The sequence below is a fragment of the Dermacentor variabilis genome, chromosome 1, assembly GCF_050947875.1.
Source record: "Dermacentor variabilis isolate Ectoservices chromosome 1, ASM5094787v1, whole genome shotgun sequence".
NCBI lineage: Eukaryota > Metazoa > Arthropoda > Arachnida > Ixodida > Ixodidae > Dermacentor > Dermacentor variabilis.
This window is the reverse complement of record NC_134568.1, coordinates 65,538,520-65,563,288: the sequence shown is the minus strand read 5'-3', so window position 1 is coordinate 65,563,288 and position 24,769 is coordinate 65,538,520. Positions and strand designations below refer to the sequence as shown.

Below are 24,769 nucleotides of genomic sequence, written 5' to 3'. Positions count from 1 at the left end.
TATGAAGTTACAAATAATACAACACAATTCAAAGTAATCACAAGCCCTATGCAAGCATTATCCAGCCCAAGGAATACATTACAATGAGCATGACAGCTGTCACTAGTTTGAAAGCTCAAGGCAAAGAACTGGCCACAAAATAGGCCGATATGGCCGTACAGAAGCAAGAAGCATGGATTCTCACATTGTTGATGGTGAGGTGCATGATGATCTTAGGCACCAGGTCACGGAAGGTCTTCGTGATAATGCGCATGTAGGAGTCTACCAGGTTGCGGATGGTCTCCACCTGGCGTTCAAGCTGCGGATCCATGGACGATCCACCACCCTCTGAACCCGCACCATCTGAGCCCCCCTCACCATCACCTGCGGCGCTCTGTGCCCGCTCTGGGTACACGCCGGCTCGCAGGAATGATGCCTTCCACGAGTCCACCTCCTCCTGGCTCTCGCACGATAGCTCCAGCTGTTTGTAGTCCTTGTACACGTTCCTCCAGTGGGAGTCATGAACAGTCTTTTGATCACAGGCTGCTCTCTCATAGCCCAACTCACTTAGAATGGCCATAACACAACCCTACACCTTGCAAATTGCAATGAGGATTGCTTCTTTATTTTCCTACGTCAATGCAAGGCGTAGCATGACAGCTGTTGCTTCATAGCCAATTGCTTAATTTGTCATAAACACTAAGTGAAGAATAAAGTTTATCTTTCGAAATACTGCATGTCCATTAGGCAACAATTGAAACAATTTCACGAAACATGTGGACACTAGATAACACCATGTCAAATATGAGCCAGTAGGAAAGATAATGTGAGGAAAATTTTGCATCGCCTAACCACACAAACAATATCTAAGAAGTACTGCATAGCTAGCTTGCCGAAATGCAGCTTTCCAAACAAGGACTATAGGTGCCACATATATGAAAGCGCTGATAGAACACCCCAACAAAACACTTACATGAACGAAACAGTGACACATTAGGAGTACAACCAAATATGCACTTCTTAACTGTGGTTCCATGTGGCGCCATAAGCAGGGGTATATTCATCGAGCTTTTGTCAGATAATTGCATATTTTTGGAAATTACAAAAGGGAATGCAGTGGACAGTTTTCCAAAGCAGCAAGTTGCCAAGAACAGGCTTGACGTTGAACTGCAAATGCTCTAGTGGAGTCACTGAATTCTTGTAACACTTGAGTTTCTATAAGTTACCACAGGAAAAATATTTTGTTGTCATTAATCTGCATCTCCTGAACCTAAGCATTCAGCAAGCAGGATTACTTCACATTAGTATTATATCCCCAACTTCGTTAGCCCCACTACATTGCAACATTTCAAAAAAAAAAAAAAGAATTGTGCATTATTTTGGCCTCAACTATAAGAAACAGCGGAAAGGGGCGAGAGGGGGGGGGGGGGCTTAGATATAGGTCGAACTCTCGGTCATACAAATTTTAAAAATGCAAGGACTGAAGAGAGCTGTTGGTGAGCACACCATTGAAATATCAAAGTCTTTAAGTCCACAGAAGTATGCTAGAAATCTCACTACTGTTAGGAGTCCCACAAGTACAGAAACCAGCAGCACTGTTAAAAATACCCGTGAAAGTACGTACTTCATATCCAAAACTGGATTACCGGGAAAATATTTACGTACTGCATTTGAGACTTCAATTTTTGATCATACACTGCATGAAAAGCTGCAAAGAAACTTTCTTGAATGTAAAGAAACGTTACAGGAAAGTAAAGAAAAGGTACCTTTGGTCAGGGTTGAAAAGTGCAAATGTGTTTCTTCGAGACATGAAACCAGCTTCAATGTCCTTAATTTTTAGGCCATCCAGAGGGAGCATGTATTTCTTGTCCTTCTCCTAAAATGTTGGAAAATGCAAAAAACGAATAGACTAGTATGAATATAATTCTGGTCTGTAAACTGGTCACTGTGCAACTCAAACAGTATTTTAACAAACCAGTGAGCATTACGAAACGATGCAATGCCACTTACAACAAAGGCCTATGAAAGCTGCACTTTAAGAAACTAAAATAAAACAAAACTGCTGTATTCATTTGCGTAATGAACACACTTTTTTCTGAAAAACAGTTGCAGATTTGGGGGGTGCGTTTGCTATGCGGGGTAAATTTTTCGAAAACTTTTTCAGGATGAACAAAAAATGCAGTAATGCAAGAAAAAATTTCTTATATAGCTTACCTTTTGCGGCAAATATGTGCTTACATGATTTACAAACAGCTTTTCTTGTTGCACTTTGCTCATCTTTGTTTCTCTATTCTTCACTCTTCGTCAGAATCACTAGACCTGTTGTCCAGGTCGCTGGCCACTTCCACATAGTGCTCCAACAACTGGTCGACCTCGCTGCCGTCTAGCCCATTTGCGATTAGAGTTTTCTTGAAACTCTTAGAGATCAAGTCAGCTGGCAGCGAGTGTCATGCGTCCAAGATCTAGGAGCATAGCAGCTCGATGGACGGACTTTTCACCTTGCCGGTCGGCGTCAGGGTGCGCCCTCCAGTCTGTGTACAAGCGCCACACACTGTCTAAACGGCTTGATCACACAAACATCAAGGGGCTGCAGCACCGAAGAGAGTCCACCCAGAATGATGGCGATCTCGGTACACAGCTCCTTAGTTGACGGCGTACATTCCCTCCCAGGTGGCCGCGAAAACTGTCCAGCACGAGGAGAGATGGGAGAAGCAGGGTGCCAGGTCGCTGTCCCGACAGTCCGGACCCAACCACCCATTAGTTCGGCCAACATCAAACCTTCCTCTTGGGCTTGTACGTGCGTGCCGGATGGGAAATTGGCCTTCGGCACAGTTTTGCAACTTCCTGCCATCTGCCATGGTAGCCAGCATTACCGTCAAACGCTGCTTCTCGGTGCCTGTCGTTTTGACAAGCACACGCCGTCGCTCCTCTTTCATTGCCCGTCCTACTCATTGGCATGTCAAAGTTGACGAGCATCTGGTCGGTGTTCCCGATTTGCGACAATTTAATTAAATTATGGGGTTTTACGTGCCAAAACCACTTTCTGATTATGAGGCACGCTGTAGTGGAGGACTCCGGAAATTTTGACCACCTGGGGTAACGTGCACCTAAATCTAAGTACACAAGTGTTTTCGCATTTCGCACCCATCGAAATGCGGATGCCATGGCCGGGATTCGATCCCGTGACCTCATGCAGAGCAGCTCAGCACCATAGCCACTAAGCAACCACGGCGGGTCTAATCTGCGAGAATAAATTCTTGGTCCTGCCGCAGGCGTATCACAAACTTGTGAAAGTCCACTACCTTCTCTTGATAGCAAGGAGGCAGTCGCTGACAAAGTGATGTGTACCTTCTCAAGCACAGTCCATTGCGCCGTATGAATCATGTCGTCCACCCATTACTCGCATTGAAAGCAGTGTTCGCAATGCCATGCTCCCTGGCTGTGGCTCGCGCATGTATCCTGATCATTTCCTGTGAAATGACACAGCCTTTCTTTCGTAGGTCCCGGACATATTCTAGGACCTCTTCTTCCACACCAGGAAACTTTCCGGTCTTCGGTCCAATAAAGTGAGCCGTGCTTCAGTAAAAGTGAATGACTGTTCTTTTGGAGAGAGGAAGTCTGTTCGTGCTTGCTCAGTGAGCCGTGCTGAACCATTCCGTCAGAGCCAGGTCTGCTACGTTTCGTGGTTTTGTTTTCTTACCAATGGGCGGTTGCCAGCATGGGCAGACTCACGCTACTTGTACTCGCTTTCTGTATGCGGTGTGCGCGGCAGTCCCTTCGGTTTTGTGTGCATCCTATAGTGTTGCACCTGATGCAACCGAAGGGAGAAGTAAAGAAGCCTTAACTGGCAATGGATGGTGCCGTTCGTTGCCTGCTGCTGTTTAAAAAATGTCTCGTGACTCTCACCGGTCACGCATCGTGCGCTGGGGCAACGACAAGACAAATATGCTCAAGAGAAAAAGAAAAAAGAAGATGGAAAAAGAGCCAGCACGGTGACGCCAGCAAGGCGGCGCCGGCTCCTTAAAGTTTCGTATCCGCGGGAAGTGACCGTTGGCTGGCGTGGGCAGTTTCATGATCTTCGCTTGCTGTGTGCTTGGGTGCCGCGATGTCTTTACACTCGCACTGTTCGTGAATCGTGCTTGGGTGCACAAATATTTCAAAAACAAGTACATGCCGCGCAGAGGTAAAAAGGAAAGCAAACTAAAAACAATGCGCTTGGCAGGGCGGCGGAAGGGGGGGGGGGTGTGTGTTGGAAGAAGCGACCGAAGGGGGTTGGCATAACTTAAAAAAAGAAAGAAAAGAAAAAAAGAGAAGAAGAGCACTAAGGCAAGGAGGCGCCACACGGCTGCTGCTCCTGTTGCCATGACATCAGCCAGATCGAGTGAAGTGGGAGAGCTACAGCACAGCCATTTGCGGGACTGCAGGGGATCAAAGTTGGGGGTGCGTTTATTACGCTGGAGAAAAAAATCAAAATTTTGACGACTAAGTTGACGAAGTTGGGGGTGCATTCATTATGCGAGTGTGTTCATTACGCGAGTAAATATGGCACAAAAGAGTTGAATGTATTCTACATAATAAAATGCCAAAGTTTCAACAAAGCTCAAAAATCCACAAACAAATAATAATAATAATAATAATATTTGGGGTTTTACGTGCCAAAACCACTTTCTGATTATGAGGCACGCCGTAGTGGAGGACTCCGGAAATTTTGACCACCTGGGGTTCTTTAACGTGCACCTAAATCTAAGCACACAGGTGTTTTCGCATTTCGCCCCCATCGAAATGCGGCCGCCGTGGCCGGGATTCGATCCCATCCACAAACAAAGGATTTTTATGGAAAGGGCCCATTGGCATAATATAACTTTACACCAAAATAAACCGCTGCAAGCACCATAAAAACCACATCTTATTGATATGTCTGTTGCATTAGGCAGTTGGTTAGACACTGATATTAAACACTGTGCATTAACAAACTAACCAGTTGGTTAATGGCAACCCAGTGTCAAAAAATCTTTCTGCCTTAACAGTACTGGGGCATGGAATTATACTTCTGAAGAAAGACTTTTCTGAGAGGTATGGCAATTCCAATATTCACATCTGCACTTGTTTACCTTTCTCTGGCGATTGCTTTTCACCAACTAACAATTGTTAAATGTTATTGCTCAGCGCAAGACACACATGCATGATTTGGAACTTATGCAAATGTTATCGTTGATTCCATTTATTGTGTATGTCCTCGCCAAACCTTGTATAATCGGATTGTATGTGGAACACGAATTGCGTAGCTGTTTCTGGAAACCACACAGGCACCATCCATTACATTGGAACCTTCGATGAATGGTGTATAAAAGACGAAGCGCTTGACCCGCAGATCAGATTTTGACCATCGCCAACTGTGTTCGCCACTATCACTGTGCTTTGAGTGTAGCTTGTTTTTGTGAGCACAGGTTCGTCTAACAAATACTTAGTTTCATCATTCGCAGTTTTGGTACTGTGTTCTTCCCCGTCAATAGTATGCGACAATATCAGAAATTCAGTTTATACAGAAGGTTCTAGATTTACATTATATATAGTCATGACTATATAAGGCAGGCAGCTACATCCTGAACAGTGACTAAGGAACACACTTCTATCTCATTGTGCTTAAAAAATATACTCCCACCTCCTCCTATTCTTTTTCAGCTGGCAGTGCAGCCAGTGTTTCAACATGTGCTTCAGTGAACACTGCACATTTCCTTTCATTAATAGATCCAAATTTTAAATTAAAACATCAAGAGTAAGCTGACTAGAAACTTCAATGTTTATTAGCTACTATTCTCCATGGCGACAAATTAGACTCTGGAAACCCTTAAGACTAAATACGCAGAAAGCATGTTCTGCACAGTGCTCGGCAAAGCCGAGTCATTTTCTTTCCGAAAAAAAATTATTGGAACAGCCATGCCTTTCCGAATGTGGCACCAAAATTGTTTTCTTTTCCCATGCCTGGCATCAACATGGAGCATAGCTTCTTCCGAAGTCCTAATAAAATGAAAAAGCACAACTTATTTGCTTGGTTGTCTTCATGACAACAGTCTCATTTCTATAGTGGGTTTGCTTTACAATGGGTAAATAACTATGAGCAATTCTCCAAACCAAAGGGCTAAAACTGCTGAAAAAGTAGAAACACCAGTAGCTGACATGCCTGTACAAGTGACGTACTTAGAAATGTGTGCTATGAATGTTGAATTTGATGGAAACTCTAAAATGTGACAATGAAGTCTGACCTAAACAAGCAGAGAATTTCAGCATGTGCTTAACGTACATGAGGTAAATTAAACTTCAATTATAAAGAACAGACAGATCTGCTTGCCTCTTCATCCTTGTACCACGAGATAGACTCTGATGTGAGCACAAACCAGTAGTCTCTAGAGCCACCCTTCATGATGCCCAAGTTATGGATGCACATCCACCCCTTGCGAATCACCTGAAACAAATGCATGACAAATTACTGAAGAAAACCTTATTGTCTTTTTTAACTTAACCACATATCAACAATATAGGTTTCAAAACAATGTTGGACCCTAAGCAACATGCTAAGATTAACCCGTCCAATTGCTTTTTTTACACTGGGGCTAAGACAACCCAGATACACTAAAAGAAATTTGTAAAGACAAAATTAAGCCCTATAAAATCTGCAATCTGTGTAGCAATCTAGTGAATCCAATTTACAAAGGTGTACTCACTAGTGTGGAATATATTGTTCCTACTTTATAAAAAAGAAGTTGACTACTAAAAACGAATCCTTAAGAACTTGAGTTGTGTCTGTTAAATACAAAAGCACACAAATTATCCTGAGCAATGGTGACAAAATTCAACACTACCTCAACAGTTAGAGTGCCCAAGACTGCTACTACAGTCGAATTTCGATAATTTGTACTCAGAGTTTCAAAAACATGTTACAATTAAAAGGCCTTCAAATTAAAGTAAGCTCATCGAATGGAGGACTTGTGCACAGCGCTGCGTTAGGCAGTGCATGTGCACTGAGCTCACAACATCGAAAGTGCAACTTCACAGCAGCGTGGCTCATCTGCCGTGAAGCCACACTTCTGGCCAAAATTTTCACTGCTGTGAAGCCACACCTCAAGGCAATATTTGCATAAAACTTGCAACCCAAGCTTACTGTTAAACTTAAAAAATTTTTGGTGTGGCTTACATGTGCCAAAATACAGTACTTGCAACATAAAATGAGAGCAGCAGCCGGTGCACAGCCACATTGCAGAGTTGGATGCACCGCCTCGCGAGTTGTGAGTGCTGTTAAGACCTCAATCAGCGGCACGGTATGTTCAAATTGGCCTTCACAAACGCTTATGCATTCGAATTACCGAGCATTGTTGCACACTGAAATACACATCAGATTAACAGGACTACAGTGTCAGTTAGAATAAACCAGAAGTTCCAATTAAATGTGTTCAAATTAACGCGATACCACTCACACATATATATATATATATATATAATTTTTTTTTTTCAGTTAATGTTTTATTTCAATACACTCAGCAGATACTAAGGCACAGGATTGTAAGTATAAAAGGAGCAGTTTCCGAACTTCAGCTGCAACCAGGTACAGCAGCAGCACTGTTTTTAATAAGCCTAGAGGTGCTGTTAAAACCAAAAATTTTGCAAGGTGTACAAGTGTAAGCAGAAATTCAAAACTGTGCTGTCAATAGCTAAGTGCCTGCTGTGAAGACAAGCACTAGCACATGCACGTGATGCTGTGCTTGGAGGCTTTCCCGTCCTGCCTGTTAAAAATGACAGGCTGCTTATCCCACAAAACCTGGCAAAAGGTACTGCTTTGCTTATCTCTATCAGACTCATCTATTTCGGGGGCCGCAAGCAGAAGAGGTGAACTTTGCAGAGCACATCACCATACAAAATTCGACACATTGCACCAAGTTTTTTCTCTCCTCTTGTGGGGAGCACATGTGGGTCTATGCTATTAAATTGCTACACCAATGCGGAAAAGCAGCAGTTCCAAGTAATATTCACACACAGTGCTCTATGGTTGACCTTTCCTAAGGTACACTGCACAGCCACAATGACCAGAGAAGGCATAAAGAAATCGCAACTAAAGCCAACAAGAAGACAATTCTAACCACATATCTTGAATAACAAATGCAGTCTCGTTAAAATTTCTTCCAGTGGAAATCATTTTAAGTAGTCATAGAACAGCCAGTGTGGTCACGCAGTGGTTATGACATTTAGCTCCTGAACGCAACATGGCAAAATAAGTCCAAAGCACAGTGGCCTCACTCCTGTGGAGGCAAAATGTGAAAATGTCCATCTACAGATACTTCAAAGAACTCCAGAGCCTTTTACTAAGGTATCCTCAATAATAGCAAATGGGTTCAGGCTGGTGATGATTCATAATTGTTTCTTGTGTGGAAAAAACTGGATAACAAACATCACCAAAAAATATGCAGATCCCACGCACTGTGGGAATCTATGCAAGCGAAGCTTTCTGTGCTGTTTGTTTTAACTGACGATAATTAACCGTGATATTTCAATTGTGATGATTGAACTATAAGTACAACACGAGAGTGGTGAGTTGATGTTAAACGATACCTTGTGTGCACCACCACTGCTGTTTGTCTGCGTAGTACACAGAACACACAGGGAGAGGTGTTTTGCTTGAGACGTTTTGCGCCATACTTCATAACCTCTGAGAAAGTTTAACATTGTCATTGCCTCACATGGCACATCACATCAGGGCAGAAATATTAAACTTTAATTGAATTATGGCGCTGTATGTTCCAAAACCACAATCGGATTATGAGGCATGCCATAGTGGCGGGCTCTAGATTAATTTTGACACCGTGGTGTTCCCTAACACCGTCCCTAAATGTAACTGCACAAGTGTTTTTTATTTCATCCCCATCGAAATGCAGCTGCCACGGTCAGGATCAAACCCACGACCTCGAGCAATGCCAACTCTGCAAAGCTACCGCAGTGGGCTCAGAAGTGCCGATTTGACATGCGACTGCTTCTGTAGCGTCATCTAGACCCTGTGGTGTGCTTTAAATAATGCAGCTCTGCTTCTACACACCCTGCTAAGTTGTCCGCTTGACAAATTTGCATGGTGTTTTTTTTTTTTCAGAAATAGCAGAAAAGTGCCGTCCCGCACCTTGAACTTAGTTATATTGTTTGCCCACAACTGCAGTCGTGTCTATAGCAGTAGCGTTTCCTTGCCTTCTCATGCCACACTGCTGATAATGTTGTGTACGAGGTCTGCATATCAGATGTCTTCTATTTGGCTGCCCTTTCTGAACTATTTCAGGAAGTGCAGCACTTTCGTCCTCCCATTAATAGTGCAGCACATGCCTCATGCACCTCACTCAATGATTTGGAGTTGTGCAGGAGCCAGTTCAGCACTTTCTCATGGTTATTTTGTACCTGCTACTTTAGAAGTGAAGGCAACATACGAGCTCTCGGTAACAGATGACATAATGCAGCGCTAGCTTATCAGTGGTGCGCAGATGAAAATGCCATTTGGTAACAATCAATCTACGAAGCCAAATCAGAAAGTCTTTGCACATATCTTTTTTTCAGCCAAATTAAGGCTATAAATGAGAAGTCAACATATCGATTCCAATCGGTGGACCTTTCTTGGACCAGCCCGGCCTTATCTACTGCTAGCTCCGCTGCACAGCGCTGCTGTCAGTTGAAGATGGTGATTGTGCTTCACATGTCGACGGCATATGAGCAATGAAGTGAGATTCGTTTTCTAGGGAGAAAGGGACGAATGCCCATCAAAATCCACAGGGAAATGCAGCTCACATATGGGGAAAGGTGTCTCACCTTGAGAAGTATGAGCTGATGGCATTGCAAGTTCGCAAAAGGCCATGCAGACTGACAATGACAATGAGCATTCGGGGAGGCAGTGTGTGTCGCTGACTGACAACAACATGGTACAGGAGCATCTCAAGTTTAGTGCTGCGATGGGACAAATGTCTGAACCAGTGTGGGGACTATGCAGAAAATTATTGTAAGGTACACAGAATAGTATGTATATTTGTAATTACCTGTATGTACCTTATTTTGGCTAATAAAAAATAGGGGCAAGCACTTTCCGATTCCCCCTCGTTGTAGGCATAAGGAGGAGCGTTACAAGTTTGGTGGCTGAATGGTTATCAGAACACAGTGTGGGTTTGTAATGTGGTAATTTAGATATATTTTTGTTGAAGCAACTTTTTTACGCAAAACAAAAAAATTAGAAAGTCACTTAGTGTGGCCCTGAGCACAGCCCGCAACTCATTCATCGCTGCAATTTTCTCCTCGATTTACATGGGTTGCAAGGTGCAATGGTACAGCACCACACTAGCACGTAAACTCATGCGGCACCACGCATGGGATTTTCAACAAGTGATTCACACAGAGTAGCCAAGTCAGAGGGACCTTCAATTTTTATTACTCTTACGTTTTCACTGGGCCTGATATGCATGACTTGAAAACCATGTCAACTTCTTTGTACCATGATAGGGTCAACGTTTATGAACTTAGGCATGTACTAATAGGCCTTCCAACTCAAATTCAAATACTTAAACAGGTTCAAAAAGTTCATTTGTATGTACAAAACCACTTGAATAGTTTCTTTTGGAAATAATACCACTGAAGTGCTATTTCATGGCGCTTAAACTGCTGCCTATTGTATTTGAAAACCGATGATAGCAAAGCATACAGCAGAAAAATGCTCACTATACAAAAATGGCAAGAAATCTGGTAATTTCCCATCGAGTTTCAATAGAAAGCCCATTCTGCGAAGGCGTGCGATCAAGACAAGCATGGTGGTAGCACCAATTGCCATTTACGGTGATAAGCAGCACATGGTGTACTGAGCTCTAAAGGTATTTAGAAGGGTGATGGTTTGGGCTAGATGGTTTTCTATTTTTAGATTGTGTGGTACAGCCCGAAGCAGGGACAAGGGACGCAAGAAAGGCGCCTGTCCTCATTTTTTTCTTGAGTCCCATGTCCCTGCTTCGCGCTGTACCACACAATCTAAAGAAGGGATCCCTGCAATCACAGCAAGAATGCACCACTGTCGCTTTCAACATGGGCTCCCGGCAGTAGGATGTCACAACAATGTGATTCAGCTTACACTTGCACAAGCTACAACAGCTTTGGAAAACAGCACTTTGTACCAGTTACACATTCGTTCTACAGTTACAATAGGACTTAGGATCTATACACTGGTTAGAAAAATAAAACTAAAAAGTATGCATTTCAAATTTGCAACAGGCCTTAACTCTGAAAATAAAAAATGTGGAAAAAGGCCTGCAAGCTATGTGGAAGAATTTCAACACAGCTTTAAAGCCATGGCAGTATTACTTTGCTGATATACCAGTTTACAGTGTGCCTGAGAGTGTGTGGAACTCGGTTAAACGTAAATTTCTTGGAAAGACAGGCAGTGCACAGAAGACTGACACCAATGCCAGAATCTTGCCTCTAAAAGGACAGCCATACCTGAACAGTACAGAACACCACCCATAGGGCCTCTGCCTAATGCAGATTAGACATAAGGGCTTACTGGCAGTGCATATGGCATGTGACGAAAATGCAAGCAAAATGTCACAGCAAAGGCAACATTTCAGATATATTTTGCTATACCAATAACCAGTGTTATTTGCATATTTCACACTTGAAAGAGATAAAATTGGCTCGAATCTTTGAAAGTTATATGGCATCTTTAAAGCATGGGCCTTTTTTGAGAATCCTGAACAGGATTGAAGCAAAAAGAATGGGTTAGGCAACTGTTTATGTTGTTTTACAAAGTATTGCTTACATGGCTGTGGCAACGCTAAATACTTATAGTCCAATAGCAAACACCTTGCTTTCTGTGTTTACACCCTTACATTTTTAAATAAAATTGTGCTAGTGTGAACTGCACAGCATGTCAGCACCTTAAAACAACAAGATTGGCGACAGTATGCAGCAAAGCAAATTTACAGTTCAAATGCCATCAGATACACCGTTTGCTTCAGGATTGCACGCAGCCCTGCCTTTGATATCTGCAAAGCCCCATCATGCACTGCCACAAATTGCCAGGCCACAAAGCTACACTTACTTGCAATCATCATTTCTGCTTCTTTCTTCATGACAACACCTTGCACGTTCTCATAAATTACCTTTTTTTTATCTTTATTCCCTGGCATATGCGTGGCTTCCAGTAGTATGAAAAAAAAAAAAAACGGGGGGAGAGGGCATTGCAGATGAAACATCTTAATCTAGACCTGTTCTTGCACCAGATTTTCGCAACCAGGGCTGCACAGAAGATAACCCTGGCGGGGCATATGTGTCTTCCTGATGCGACAGCGCAGCAGACAATAGTTGCACTGGAGTGCTTTGTGCAATTGGGCACACTGTTTTAGCCATTTTAAGGCACTGACGTTCTGTGCAGTTGACACTTGCGCACAATTAAAAAGTTGCAAGGGTGCATATTCATGAAGCACTGAGACACCTTTTCAACATTAAGCAAGCAAAACTTTAGAGAAAACAAAAAAATTTCAGTCCTTATTAACTACACTTCTCTCCCAACCACCAGAATTCTTTGACATTTCTTGGAAGTCCCTATACTGCATGAAAAAAATCTCCAGTGGGTGCATTTTGTTTCAAGCTTGGTTAATTGAAAGCCTTTCATCAATTAGCTCACTGCATCGATTTATGACATGTAAACAAAGGACAGGGTACTTATTTTGCATTATGCCATTGTTTTCCAATCTCAGGTTGGGAACATTGTAGAGTTGAGAGGATTCAGTGCCAAGGGGAAAAGTTGATAGACCAGCCTGAATTTGCAGAGTTGATATCAACAGTGCACAGAAGGCAGAGCTTGCAAAGTAATTACGTTATTTTCCTTTGCTAGCACTTCGGCCTCAAGGTTTTTATCACCAGGCTTTTTGAGCAAGCTGCCGGCAAAATAACCAGCAGCATAGATATAGTGATACTACAAACCCTAATTAATTAAACAAAAGAACAGTTTCAAAGCAGTCTACCTGCACTGTAAAGAGGACACTTGGCCGATTACAATTTGTTTTTCAACTGGCTTAAAAAGTAATCGCAATTAAGACATTACTTGCAAGGTTATTCAAGTGATGAAAAGTGTTGCAAGGTTATTCAAGTGATCAAAAATGAAAAGTGTTGCAATGTCCCGAACTTCTGCCACTTTCCATCTTATGTAATGTTCAGAGAAAAGTTATTATGTAGTCAGTTTATCTTGACCACAGCAAAAATGCATGCATCAGACCAGATTACATGCACCAAGAAACTTGACTCAACATACCAGCAGACCTTGCAAGTCTATGCAGCATCACTTCTAAAATTTTAGCTGCCCAAGACATTACGACAAGTGTCTACCATATTATATTCTCAGCTAATACAACTAGTAGTTTTCTAGACTCAATGTAGAGAAGTTTAACCCTTTTAGTGTCACTGACGTATGGTATATTTCCACATTCCTGCCCCACCATGTCACTGATGTACCCATACATTCTCTGCTCTCTCCAGTCAAACGTGCACAGCAACACAATGTTGGCAAGCTCCGAGGTAGTTCCACCATTTGTTGTATATTTTAGAAGCATATTTTCTTATCTTTTTGGGTTTTCTCAATCCGAATTTTTGTCAGTGCACTGCAGGATGCACCCCTTCATAGACATGGCTGCACTGCGCAGAGCGCGCACCGAAATCCCAAACTTTGCCCGCTACCGCGGCAATTCTCCGTTCAAATATTCATGTCATAAGGCAGGGCCACTACTGTTGAGTGTTTCTGCCATCTGTTGCACATTTACAGAAAGTTATCTCTTTACCCCGGCAGGACAGTGCTAATGCGAAAGCATCAGATCAAAGCTAGGTAGGAGACAGAAAATAAAAATAAGAATGCGAGGAACATACTAAGAATGCATTTCCCATTATTCGCGATACGTTTTCTCATTTGTCAAACCAAAAATAAACTGTTGGCTTCATTTTATAATATCCGAGAGAAAACGCCCCAATGCTGGTTGTGCATAACTTAAAAAAAAAAGCACTGAAAGGTTTAATGACAATGCCTTCAAATTTTGCCCCTTAATTTTAAGAGGATGCACCATTGAAAAATCAAATGTGATGCAGAGCATGACTGAATGTGCTAATTTACACTCAAGAACTTCATAAAGCCAGATGACATTCCTCACTAAAGGCCCTACAACCACATTGGTCCCCTGTAAAAGTGTAAGAAACCTGAGCACCATTTATGCATAAACAGTAAAAGTTCTTGAAGTATGTTTTAAAATCACCTTGAAAAACTTTTTGATCAAGGCAGAACGTTTGCCCAGTTGCAAGAGAATGACATCACAAACAGCTGAGCCAAAGAGTTGTGAAGAAGAAGACACGCCTCGCGGTACAGACACATCGCCAACGCGCGGCTCGGCCCCGCTCGCGCTGTTGATTACTGTCGCCTTTTTTGGACAGTGCTTCGGGCTGTCTCGCCGTTCCCGGTGGCCGCGCTTTTGCCTTAGGAGCCGCCAATAAACTTCTTCTCAATTGGTGGAGGTGCTGGGACTCAAACCCCGTCGCTTGTAACCCTGGAGCTGCGATCACGAACGCTATCGCCCGCCATGACCGACAGCTCATCCCAAACGGCGCCGACGCCACAGTCCGTCACTTGCACCGGCGTTGCACGACAACGCGACCCCAAGATCTTCAGCGGTGCAGACGACGAAGACGTAGAAGACTGGTTGGCGTCATATGAACGGGTGAGCGCGCACAACAAGTGGGATGATCCAGCGAAGTTAACCCACGTCATCTTTTATCTGGCTGGTGTTGCCCAACTCTGGTTTCACAACCACGAAAGTGACTTACCCACATGGTCAATCTTCAAGACAACCTTTACAGAAGTGTTCGGCTGACCCGCTGTTCGCAAACTGCGCGCTGAACAACGCTTGCGCGCCCGAGCACAGCAGACGGCAGAAACATTCACGAGCTACATTGAAGACGTCGTGGACCTGTGTAAACGCGGCAATGCCCGAAGCTGAGCGAATTCACCATATCCTGAAGGGCATCGATGACGGCGCTTTCCAGATGCTTCTCGCCAGGAATCCGCGCACTGTGTCCGAAGTCGTCAGCCTATGCCAAAGTTATGATGAGTTACGGAAGCAACGCGCTTCGACTCTGCGTGCTCTGGGCAGCGACGACTTGGTGGCCAGCCTTGACAGCATGTACGACCCATGCTCATTACTTCAACGGGTCAAGGACTTCGTGCGTGAGGAAGTTGCCCGCCAGCTTTCTTTAGTCCCCTTCACTCAGGAGCCCACCTCCCGTCTTCCAAACACGCTCCGCACTCTCATCTCCGAAGAGGTCGCTCAAGTTGTCCCTTCCGCACATCATCAGCCGCCTGCAGCCACGAATCTCAACTCTGCTCTGGCAGTGCAGCCTGTCGCGACTCCTCCCACCTATGCGCAGCCAGTCCTGCCTGTGGCTGCGCCTCTTACGTACGCGCAGGCAGTACGCAGGCCTCCGCCTGCGTCTTTCGCGACCCATTCCCACCCGGTGCCACCGGGAGCCCATGCTGCATCTTGGACCGCACCGAGAGCTAATCCTTGGAGGACGCCTGATAATCGTCCCATCTGCTATTCTTGCTGCACTCCTGGACACGTCGCCCGATATTGCCGACGTCGGCCTCAAGCGTTCGGCGACGCCTCTCGGCCCTTCCAGTATGGCGGCCAGCCCTTTCGCCAATACGCCACTCCTTCCCACCAACCGTATGCTCGTGCTGACCTTCCAAAATTTCCTTCGCGTCGCTCGCCATCCCCTCGCCGACGCTCGCTCTCCCCAATGCGTCGGCGACCTGCACCACCTGATCAGGAAAACTGAACGTCGCAGTTCACGAGGCAAGAACTGCGCCCCATTCGAACTGTCTAAGTCCTCGTGCCTGTCCTGCTAACGTGGTCGAAATTAGTGTAGAAGGTGTTCTTGCATTCGCTCTTGTGGATACCGGCGCAGCCGTTTCTGTGATAGCCGCCAAACTGTGCCGTTCGCTGCGCAAGGTGACCACGCCGCTTTCTGGACTGTCGCTTCGTACGGCAAGCGCTCAGCACGTCACTCCGCACGCAGCCTGTACTGTACGTGTGCTTATTCACGGCATTGTTTACATAGTCGAGTGCATTGTTCTTCCCACCTGCTCGCATGACGTCATCCTCGGATGGGACTTCTTATCCCGTCATAAAGCCGTGATCGACTGCGCACGCGCCGAAGTTTAATTTTCCCCTTGTGACGCACCCTTGCACGAAGATTGTGACCGCCCTTCTAAACTTACCGTGCGCGAGGACACAGATATTCCACCTGGCTCCTTCGCTCTCGTACCCGTCTCTTGCGATGCCATCACTGATGCAACGGTGCTCTTCACACCTTCCGACGTCTTCATGAGCCGTAAATCTCTCCGACTACCCTTCGCAACACTTGACATGGCTGGCGGCTGTAGCAATATATACTTTTGCAATCCCCTCTGTGCGCCTATTACATTGCTCGTTGGTGAATGCCTTGGCATCGTGGAACTCCTCGACTCTTCGTCTTTGGTTGACGTCCCCGGAGACTCTTTTGATGTCGACTCCGGCCAGTCGTCTTCGATTTCCGCGCTTGAAGAGACGTCCAAGGATGCTTTTTCGAGTGCCATCGCCGATACCCTCACACCTGCCGAACGCGCCGACCTTCTTGATCTCCTGCACCACTTCAGAAGTTCATTCGACGTTTCACAACCTCCCTTGGGCCGCACGTCGGAAGTGCAGCACTACATTGACACCGGTTCACATCAGCCGTTACGTCAACGACCCTACCGCGTCTCGGCCGAAGAGCGTCGTGTCATTACCACCCACGTCGAAGATATGCTGCGCCGTGACGTTATTCAACCTTCGCACAGTCCCTGGGCATCGCCTGTCGTTCTAGTTCGCAAGAAGGACGGGTCTATTCGCTTTTGCGTCGACTACCGTCGGCTAAATAAGGTAACGCGCAAAGACGTCTATCCTTTGCCGCGCATCGACGACGCCCTCGACTGTCTTCAGGGAGCAGAATTCTTCTCGTCCCATGACTTGCGTTCGGGGTACTGGCAGGTACCGATGGCTGCAGCCGATCGCCAGAAAACCGCATTCATTACGCCTGACGGCTTATATGAATTTAACGTAATGCCGTTCGGGCTTTGTAACGCCCCTGCCACCTTTGAACGACTCATGGACAACACGCTGCGTGGCCTCAAGTGGTCCATATGCCTGTGTTACCTCGACGATGTCGTGGTTTTCTCGCCTGATTTTCCGACTCACCTGCTCCGCCTCAGACTTGTTTTGACCTGTCTAACGAACGCTGGCCTCCAACTCAACCTCAAGAAGTGCCGCTTCGCCGCGCGAGAGCTCACCATTTTAGGCCACGTTGTGTCCAAGCACGGCGTTCTACCCGATCCTGCAAAACTTCGAGCTGTCGCTGAGTTTCCGAAGCCTCAGACCATCAAAGAACTTCGGAGCTTTGTGGGCCTATGCTCATATTTCCGGCGCTTTGTTCGAAATTTCGCTTCGATCATGGCACCATTGACTCAGCTTCTACGCGGTGACACCACCCTCTCCTCCTGGTCCCCTGCATGTGACTCCGCCTTCGCTACGCTGCGTCGTCTTCTCACCTCCCCACCTATTCTTCGCCATTTCGACCCGTCGGCTGCCACTGAGGTACACACAGATGCAAGCGGGGTCGGTCTTGGCGCCGTCCTCGCCCAACGAAAGCCAGGCTACCCCGAATACGTAGTCGCCTATGCGAGTCGCACGCTGACGAAGCCTGAGGCCAATTACAGCGTGACCGAAAAAGAGTGCTTGGCCTTAGTATGGGCACTTGGCAAGTTCCGAGCATACCTGTACGGGCGCCCATTCGACTTGGTCACAGATCACCACGCGCTTTGTTGGCTTGCCAACTTGAAAGATCCCACTGGCCGCCTAGCCCGTTGGGCATTACGCATCCAGGAGTACGATATTCGCGCCGTATACCGCAGTGGGCGAACACACTCCGACGCCGACGCCCTGTCTCGTTCACCTTTACCTCCAGACTCGGCCTGCGGAACAACTTCCGCACACTCCATCCCATCTCTCGACATGGACTCCTTTGCCACCGCACAACGTCGTGACCCGTGGATCGCTTCTCTTTTCGACTATCTTTCTGGATCTTCGACTATCCCTGTATCCCGAACCCTCCGACGCCAAGCAGTTCATTTTGCCATTCGTGACCAGCTGCTCCACCGACGCAATTACTCTCCTGAAGGCCGTCGGTGGCTTCTGGTGATTCCCCGCAGCTTAAGGTCACAAATATGTGCCGCTTTCCACAACGATCCACAGTGTGGCCACGCCGGAGTCTTCAAGACGTACGAACGAATTCGCCACCGCTACTACTGGCGCGGCATGTACAATTTTGTACAAAAGTTTGTTCGGTGCTGTCTTGACTGTCAACGCCGCAAATCGCCGCCTTTACGCCCGTCTGCTGCCTTGCAGCCGCTCCCGTGCCCTACCACACCCTTCGATCGCGTCGGCATCGACCTATACGGCCCACTTCCTATGACTCCAGACGGCAATCGGTGGATCGTAGTTGCTGTTGACCACTTGACACGCTACGCCGAAACTGTTGCTTTACCAAGTGCTACGGCCCGGGATGTAGCCTTTTTCGTTCTACATCGCTTCGTGCTTCGACACGGCGCACCTCGAGAACTCCTCAGCGATCGAGGTCGCGCCTTCCTCTCCGAAGTCGTCAAAAGTTTGCTCTCGGAATGCCGTATTATTCATCGGACAAGCACGGCATACCATCCCCAGACTAACGGACTCACAGAGCGATTTAACCGCACACTTGGTGACATGCTGTCGATGTACGTGGCATCTGATCATGGTAACTGGGACCGCATCCTTCCATTCATCACGTTCGCGTACAACACCGCGATCCAGGCCACTACGGGATTTTCACCTTTCTTCCTCCTGTATGGCCGCCAGCCTACGCATACCATCGACACGCTCCTTCCATACCGTTCTGACGCCTCCGAGTGTCTACCTGTGTCCGACGTAGCCCGACATGCCGAAGAATGCCGCCAGCTAGCGCGCTCCTTTACGGCCGAGCAACAGCAGCGCCAGAAAGAAAACCGCACCGACACGCTTCTGAACACCACCTACGCTCCAGGCGTTCTTGTGTGGTTGTGTGTGCCTTTCCAGACTCCGGGGCTTTCCTCGAAACTCGTCCCAAAATTCGAAGGGCCTTACCGAGTCTTGGAGCAAACATCTCCGGTGAATTTTCTAATCGAGCCACTGTCACCACCTGAAGACTTGCGCCGGCGTGGACGTGACATTGTCCACGTCTCGCGTCTCAAGCCCTACCACGACCCTCTGCCTCCCGATTCTTAAGGCGCCAGGATGGCTCTTTTTGTCCGGGGGGAGATTGTGAAGAAGAAGACTCGCCTCGTGGTACAGACACATCGCCAACGCGCGGCTCGGCCCCGCTCGCGCTGTTGATTACTGTCGCCTTTTTTGGACAGTGCTTCGGGCTGTCTCGCCGTTCCCGGTGGCCGCGCTTTTGCCTTAGAAGCCGCCAATAAACCTCTTCTCAGAGTAATCATATACATGCATCAACAGACCTACAATTTCATTCAAAAGGTGTCTGCCTTCCCTCTCCTTCACCTTTTGAAATCCTCACCACCATTTGTGCTTATTGTGCAGGTACACTAAACCGAATGGCTATTTGCCAGATTTACCTCTGGCAAAAGCCAAAACATCCTCAGCAATGTTTTTGTTCACTGAGCAATGCTGTTTGCATGTGGTTGAATGAAACATTGGCAAAAATTAGGAATGTGGCATCTTGCCTACCACATTTAGCAACAGCAATCATGCGTTTTATTCAAAATTGGCCAAAATGTACCGACAGCTGCAGCAAGGCTTTACAAAACAAAGCAATCATGTGGTGGAATCTATTGACGAGGTCAATACTGATGTGCCAATACCAAAGGGTGTGATTAGGGCGGAACACTAGCTAAATTAGGACGGGAAGGCAGCACAAGCATAGCAGAAGCAACATTTGATTACTAATGACTTGACTAAAACACTATGCATTCATAGCCTTTTAGCTAGAAAAGACAGCAATGTGATGCCCTTTGAAAATATATTTCACATCTTTCTAAGATGTTCCACGATCCAATCGAAGGGGGCCAGCAACACTTAAAAGTTTTGAAATGCATTTTGCGCTAAATGGCATCAATTTCCAATGTTCCTCTTGCATTAAGTATTTACTTGCACAGTGTTCGAATGAAGTAAGAGATTGTGCTTCAACTCCTCCAATTCCATGCATGCTGAAGGCTACAGCAGTGTGTGGTAATAATTAATAATATTTGGGGTTTTACGTGCCAAAACCACTTGCTGATTATGAGGCACGCCGTAGTGGGGGACTCCGGAAATTTTGACCACTTGGGGTTCTTTAACGTGCACCTAAATCTAAGCACACGGGTGTTTTCGCATTTCGCCCCCATCGAAATGCGGCCGCCGTGGCCGGGATTCGATCCCGCGACCTAGTGCTCAGCAGCCCAACACCATAGCCACTGGGCAACCACGGCGGGTAGCAGTGTGTGGTGTTGCACACAGTGCTCTGCCCACTACACCACTACGATATGGTGCTTTTCTATTGTTTTTCACTAATAACATCCCTTCTACTACATCAGTTCTGAAACGGACAACCTTAGCAAACCATGAGATTCCCACTGGCCTTACATTTGAGTCACTACTAGAGGTATTTTGCACACATCTACTTCTGCATTGAGCACCAATTTTCCCTAGTTTACAGTAGCTCTAATATACAGGGTGCTTTCTTTTAGACCATACTGATTTTTTACGAGAAAGTAATGACTGAAGCAAAAGTGATGTCTTTGCAGACGAGTTCCTAGGCAAGGCGGACGTACTTTGCTGTTAATAATGTGAGCATCGGAAGACTAATTAACAAGAGTTGATTAATTAACTTCTCATTAGTGCGTTAGGGCAGCTGTTTAAGTGGTGAATTTGGAGGCAGTGACATTTTCATGCAGACCCATCTTTTAAAAATTTTGAAAATCACACCTAATATGAGATAATCTCATGAAATTCCAAGACTTAATCGAGGCAATATCAAGACTGAGCATGTCCTGTTGCGCGCATCAGAGAGCAACACCCCGTAAAGAAGTGTGGGGTGAAGTTTGAATGATAGCACGCAGCGGCGAATCCTGACCCCGACGAGGCCGCACATGCTTGCCAGGCAAAGTGCAACACATCAGTAGCTGCTGCGAATGGCCAGGACGTCCGATTTCAAACTTCCTCGTTCTTGTCATGGGGCGTTTCAGTCTGATATGATAGCGGGGCCACCTTTTCGGTGTCCCCGCAGCGCTCAGTTTCAATATTGCCTGGATTTACCATTGAAATTCGGTGATAAATATCTTGGAACTAGGTGCTACTTTCAAGATGTTTAAAAAATGAGGGTGCATTAAAATGTGACTACCTGTTATACTTAAAAGCATGTTATACTTAAAACTGATATCAAAGGAAATTCTAGAGTCAACGTGGCATTGCCGGAAAGGCAAAAATGTGACCCCCGCTCAACACCAAATTCTTAAAGAACTTGCGAAAAGGAATGATATCGTAATAAAACCAGCAGACAAAGGCGGCAGTATCGTAATCTGGCCTATAGAAAAGTACAAGAATGAGGCCTTTAAACAACTGAGCAGCCACACTCATTACAGAAAACTTGACTCTAACCCAACTTCAGATTACAGCAATATTGTGATAAGCACAATAGCAGAGTTCCTGTCTAGGAGACTAATCACGCAATCTGAATATCGCTTCATGATGCCCAAGAACAAAACAGCAGGCCGCTTTTATCTTCTTCCTAAAATACATAAAGTTCCGGTCGAAGAAATATTTACAGCAGAAATCCCAGGTCGGCCTATTGTGTCTAATAACACACCTACTGAGTCACTATCTAAATTCTTAAATCACCACCTGTCAAACATACCCCCCACCCTCCCATCTTTCGTTCAAGACACACCGCACTTCCTTCGAATTATCGATGGCATCAACGCCAACCAAATCCTTTCCGACCGCGCTATTCTAGTCCCTTTGGATGTTTCTGCCCTTTACACCAACATTCCCATGAGTGAAGGAATTGAAGCCGTTTCTAGATCCCTCGCAACCAATCCTCAAGTGCACGCTCCTGAAGTTTACTTATCGCTCCTTAGGTTAGTTCTCACGCTCAACTATTTCGAATTCGATTCTATACACTATCTGCAAATTTTCGGCACTAGCATGGGTACGCCCTTCACTCCCACGTATGCGAACATTTTCATGGGACAGCTTGAAGCAGACCTGCTGAAATCCTACCCTTTAAAACCCCACACCCATCTTCGTTACATTGACAACATATTTATAATATGGGAACACGGCACAAGCGCCTTAGCCGACTTAATTAGCCATTTCAATCGCTTTCACCCGAGTATTAAATTTACTGCTCACCACTCTCCTAGTCAGATCAACTTCCTGGACACGACCGTTTACATAGAAAACGGAAAACTGAGAACGACACTTTACCGGAAGCCTACAGATAGCCAGCAATATTTAGACTACAACAGTCATCACCCGCGACATTGCAAGCAAGGAATTTTTGTCGGACAAGCGAAACATCTGCAGCGAAGACCACGATTATATCCACCCCCTAAATGACCTTAAATCAACGCTAGCAGAAAGGAACTATCCCCAAGTTGCTCTCGATAGAGCTTATGATGCCGTGTCAAGATTGCAGAGACAGTCGAAATTGGTGAAGAGGCAGCCCACAATAGAATCTGACAGACCGCCGGCCTTTATAACCAAATATTCTAATGCACTCCCAAACCTAAACAACATCCTAAGAAAATACCACCCAATATTATCAAGTAACGAGCGTCTGCGAAAAGCATTCCCGGATGTACCCAGGATTACCTATCGCCTTAACAAGAACTTTAAAGACATGTTAGTGCCCACAAAAGTCAGCCAACAGCATTCCCCCGTAATAAAAGCATGTTGTCGCCCTAGGTGCAAACCTGCAGGCACCTTCAAAGTGACATTAAAATTAAAAGCACCGCAAATAGTTATACACATGAAGTCAAACCTAGCTTCACTTGTACAAGTTTGGATGTGATTTATATGCTTGAATGTTCCTTCTGTAAGAAACAATATATCGGTGAAACAGGACACTCAATGAACATCAGATTAAACGGACATCGCGCGGACACAGCTAAAGAACTTCCCAAAGCCGTCGCCGAGCATTTCAACCAACCAGGTGATAACTTTGATGAACTTAAACTTTTCATCTTACAGTCAAATTTCCGTTCTGAACGAGAAAGAAAATACAGAGAATCATACCTTATCCATAAGTTCAAGACATTGCAACCAATAGGCATAAACGTTTCAAAGGGAGCTTTAGAATCTATTCGCTATGCTAAACTTCAAGCTATAGGCAACAACACTTAGTTTGATTTCTTGGCGTATCCCCCCCCCCTTTTTTTTCCTTTCCTTCCTTTTTTTTTTTTTGTCAGCCGGCGTGTTGACAAATTGACAGACCGGGGGGGGGGGGGGGGGGGGGGAGTGCCCTGGCTTTGACCTTGTACACAGGGTTCCTTTACTGTCAATTCGATACGCTAACACATTTTCCCTCGTTTCTGGATTCTCCCACCTCACACCCTCTCCCCTCTTGAAAACTCTACCTATATATACTGTGGCGAGGAAAGCATACGTCACCTTGAAGAAGACAAGTCCACTTGTCGAAACGTTGGCTCCTGCATTCACCTTGTTCACGTTTTGCTCATTACCTTCAACTTTGCCATTTAAACACTGTTCCTAAGGCACTAATAAGAAAGTTAATAAATTTTTGTTAATTGGTTGTCAGAAGCTCATTATTAGCAGCAAAGTATGTCCACCTCGCCTAGGAACTCGTCTGCAAAAACATCCCGTTCACTGCACTTAGTGCCTTTTTATACAAAAATATATTGTCTAAAAAAAACACTGTATAGTGTAGCAAGTAAAGGAAGGAGCTTTTTGTAGAACATGCTGCAACTCTGAGATGTCCCGTTTCATGGCTGATCGAGGATTATATGTCATGCATCTACAAAGGGATAACTGTTTGTTTACACAAACATAATACAAGAGCATGTGCAATTCCATGCTTGCTATACATTGTGGACCGCATGCATCAACAAGCACTAAAGACATACAACTTGCTGGAAATGTCATCCTATTTCCGTGCAAGCCAAGAACAAGGGTAATGCGGCAATCGTGCCAATGACATCATGAACAACTGAGCCAAAGAGTAATCCTGCATGCACATTATCCGTGCCCTAGAACGACACACTTGAAATAACCAACACTGAAGCATCCTTTAGACAGTTGCAGATTCTCAGATACACAAGCACAAATGTACACTATAGCCCACTAGAGCAATTTAGACGAGGTGTTCTATGAAACTATCAATGTCATGATTTTGCACTACAAAGGGACAGCTTAACTTGAGCCAGTTGACAGTTTGACAGTATGACAGTATGACAGTTGCCAAAGATCGAAAGTACAAAACTGAATTTGTTGCTCTTGTTGACTGACTTTTTATAAGTCTTGTGAGGCAAACTGATATAAATAATAGCATCGTGGACAACTTTCTCACTTTTACCAAAGGAATGTTCTTTTTGCTATGTATTCAGATACCTGGCCAATAGTCGCAGTGTACATAATGTGTCATTAGGACC

At 45.5% G+C, this 24,769-nt stretch overlaps 1 protein-coding gene across 8 annotated transcripts in view; it reads right to left on the bottom strand.

The window, feature by feature from the left end:
• Nucleotides 1-24,769, bottom strand: part of shi (dynamin-1 shibire) — a 136,051-nt gene that overhangs the window by 42,267 nt on the left and 69,015 nt on the right. For 4 of the 8 annotated variants that reach the window (XM_075688379.1, XM_075688396.1, XM_075688422.1 and 1 more), the window contains 3 exons: nt 6,329-6,442; nt 1,746-1,855; nt 185-485 (listed from right to left, as the gene is read on the bottom strand). In XM_075688379.1, the coding sequence (XP_075544494.1) occupies nt 185-485; nt 1,746-1,855; nt 6,329-6,442 (525 nt within the window). Of the gene's footprint in view, nt 1-184; nt 490-1,745; nt 1,856-6,328; nt 6,443-24,769 lie in introns of all 8 variants that reach the window. The other 4 variants (XM_075688369.1, XM_075688386.1, XM_075688403.1 and 1 more) reach the window with 1 other exon arrangement.